The sequence below is a fragment of the Phaethon lepturus genome, unplaced genomic scaffold, assembly GCF_000687285.1.
Source record: "Phaethon lepturus isolate BGI_N335 unplaced genomic scaffold, ASM68728v1 scaffold11956, whole genome shotgun sequence".
Lineage (NCBI taxonomy): Eukaryota > Metazoa > Chordata > Aves > Phaethontiformes > Phaethontidae > Phaethon > Phaethon lepturus.
Genome location: NW_010545594.1, coordinates 15,841 through 18,475, shown reverse-complemented (window position 1 = coordinate 18,475; position 2,635 = coordinate 15,841). Strand labels below are relative to the sequence as shown.

At 51.3% G+C, this 2,635-nt stretch overlaps 1 protein-coding gene across 1 annotated transcript in view; it reads right to left on the bottom strand.

Annotated features, from left to right (window-relative positions):
- The window catches only part of LGALS1 (lectin, galactoside-binding, soluble, 1), a 2,560-nt gene extending 608 nt beyond the window's left edge, over positions 1-1,952 (bottom strand). Inside the window, exons 1-3 of the mRNA XM_010289012.1 lie at positions 1,932-1,952; positions 404-483; positions 98-269 (exon numbers count right to left, since the gene is read on the bottom strand). Of these exons, the coding sequence (XP_010287314.1) occupies positions 98-269; positions 404-483; positions 1,932-1,940 (261 nt within the window). The 5' untranslated portion in view covers positions 1,941-1,952. The remainder of the gene's footprint in view (positions 1-97; positions 270-403; positions 484-1,931) is intronic.
- Positions 1,953-2,635: the final 683 nt, after the last annotated feature.

The window sequence follows — 2,635 nt, the reverse complement described above, 5'->3', positions numbered from 1 at the left end:
TCTCCACCACAGAGGTACAAGGCAGCATTAAAAGAGCTCTGCCCTTGGCTCGTTGGTGATCTGTGCCAGGGGCTTGCACACACCCTTGGAGCCTCACCTCGATCTTCTCGCCATGCTGGAAGGGAAAGTCAGCCTTCCTATCCTCCTCACCCCACATGCCATCTTCCTTCGAATTGCACACGATGGTGTTGACATCCCCATAGCAGTCGAAGCGAGGATTGAAATGCAGCATGAGGGTGCTGCTGTCCTTCCCTACATTCACAGCAAACCTGGGGAAACAGAGGCAGTGTGAAGTAGGTGCATGCGCAGCAGCTTCAGCTACCCAGTGCTGATGAACTGAACACAGCAGGAGCTCAGGCTTCCCCCAGTGCCTCATCAATCCATTCACCATCTCCTCACTCACCCTTTGGCATCAGACAGGATCTTCCCTTTGACCTTGATGCACTCACCAGGCTGGATGTCCAGCTGAGTAACCACCAGTCCCTGCAGGGCCAAACCACAAGAGTTAGTCTGTCCCAAGGCAAGCCGGCCAGCAGTGCTTGGGCCAAGGCACAAGCCAGCTCCAGCAGACCCAAACACATTTGCAGTTTTGCACTAAAGGAAGGGTTGAGTCAGGCCAGCTGCCTGTGTCAGCCCTCTGCCAGGGAATCCTAGTTCACAGCCACCACCCCACTACGTGGCATAAGCTGACAAGGAAGCGATTCAAGCCAGTGTAACACAGGCTCCAGGCACTGATTTAGCAGCTGCTACAGAAGACAGCCTTACAGTCTAGCTCCCACCTTCACATCAGCAATGGCCGCATCCATTTGCATAGGATGAACATTAGTTACAAATCCTTTCTAGCACTAGGTCTGTCCCCCTTCCCTAGGTGGGTCTCCCAGCAACAGGAGTCACCAAGAAAGCTTCTTGTCTTGACCTAAAAGCAACCTACACCAAGGGAGGGCTCAGTGGAGCCCATTTCTAGCTGCAGCCTACTAAAGCAGAACAGCCCCCTAGGGAAGCTGCCACTGCAGAGAAAAGGGCTTGATCCTTTGCCTGGAGCCAGGTTATACACTCCCCCAACCGCATACCCCCAAAATAGCACTTAACACCCCGGCCTCCCTCAGCTAAGAAGATGATGCTGTTTGGCGAGGTCAGGCTTAAATCAGTCTTTGCTGCATGTGCTCCAAGCCCAAGTGCAATGATGCTGTGCTCCACTTAACCACAGGCCAGATAAGGCAGGGAGACTAATTTCAAGTTCAGTATATTGTTTACTTGGGCTAGTTCTCCTTGCCTGGCTTGTGCAAGCCCGTGCCCAGCAGCTGCTGGCAGTTCTAGAGCCCAGTACTCCTGCAGGACTACACGCAGCCCCAGCAGTGCTTGTGTTCATGCCTAGTCCCTGCTCTGCCCAGGATTACTAAGGTCAGGTTTCCCCACTCACTACAGTGCTCTTCATCCCAGCACCAACACTGCTTTCTGGCTCAATTTCTAGTACCGTGCTGGAGAAACACGATCTGAAACACAGCCTTGGTGCCCAGGGGGTCTTTGGGGAAAAGGAAAGTCAGGAAGCAGGGGTAGGTCAGAATACACTGTGGTCCTGCTGTTGCTTTAAGAGTTAGCCCAGTCCTGTACCCAAAAAGCATTTTTCCAGAAAAAAAAATAAAAGTATAAAGACATTCAAACCATAGAGTTGCAAACGGTCCCAAATCATTAGAGTACTCAAAGATATAAACACACACGAGAACAGTCTCCCCACTTAGACAACATGCTAGAGAAGAGAAGACAAGCAGCTGATCCGCCCGAACTGTTCCTCCCACAGCCATGTATGAGCCCAGCATTTCCTCTGAGCTAATCCTTTTCTCCTCCTACCTCTGGCAGCAAGCCCAAAACGTACACGCAGTCCAACCCCAGCCCTGCTTAGCACACCAGTCCAGCTTGAAGAAGGCACTCACTTGCTCCATGCTGCAGACACAAGCCCCACCACAGCAGGATACCCCCAGGCCCCTGCTCCACAGACCAGCATGACGCAGCCCTCAGCTCCCGCAGCTTAAATCACTTGGGCAGGACCATCACATGATGGAGGGGGGTGTGTGTGTGAAGAAGGGGATTAATTGCAGCTGTTTGGGGCTGGAGCTTTCCCAGGCATTTAAAGTGGGTGGTGGGAGATCTCTATTGATATTGTTCTTTGCAGGCAGGACGTGTATGATTTTAAAAACTAGTGATTGTTTGCTTCTGCGTGATCCTAGAAATCCTTACCCTAAGCTCTTCTAGCTGCTATGCAGCGTATGTTGGCTTTTATCCCGGGAGCCTGAGCGTGGCTCTGTGCCTGCAGCGAGATGGCTGCTTTTTGTTAAGTGATCCCTCTCTAAAATCAGGGTTGGAGTCTTCATGTTACTGCTGCAAAGTGACTGCCTTTGAGAACATGTGTGTATGCATCCTCCCAACCCAACATCATGCCTGCAAGGAGCCTGGACTGACGGGAGCCCCTGGGTACAAATCATCACTGCTTGCAATTAAATGAAACCCAAGGGTTTGTTATATCCTATGCCAGCATCTAAAAAGTGCCTGAAAGTTAAGGTTGGTTGTGTGGGGCACTATTAGATGTGAGAATTCAGGCTGCAGCTTTTGAAAAGTAGAGTGATGTCGCTGGTTCCAT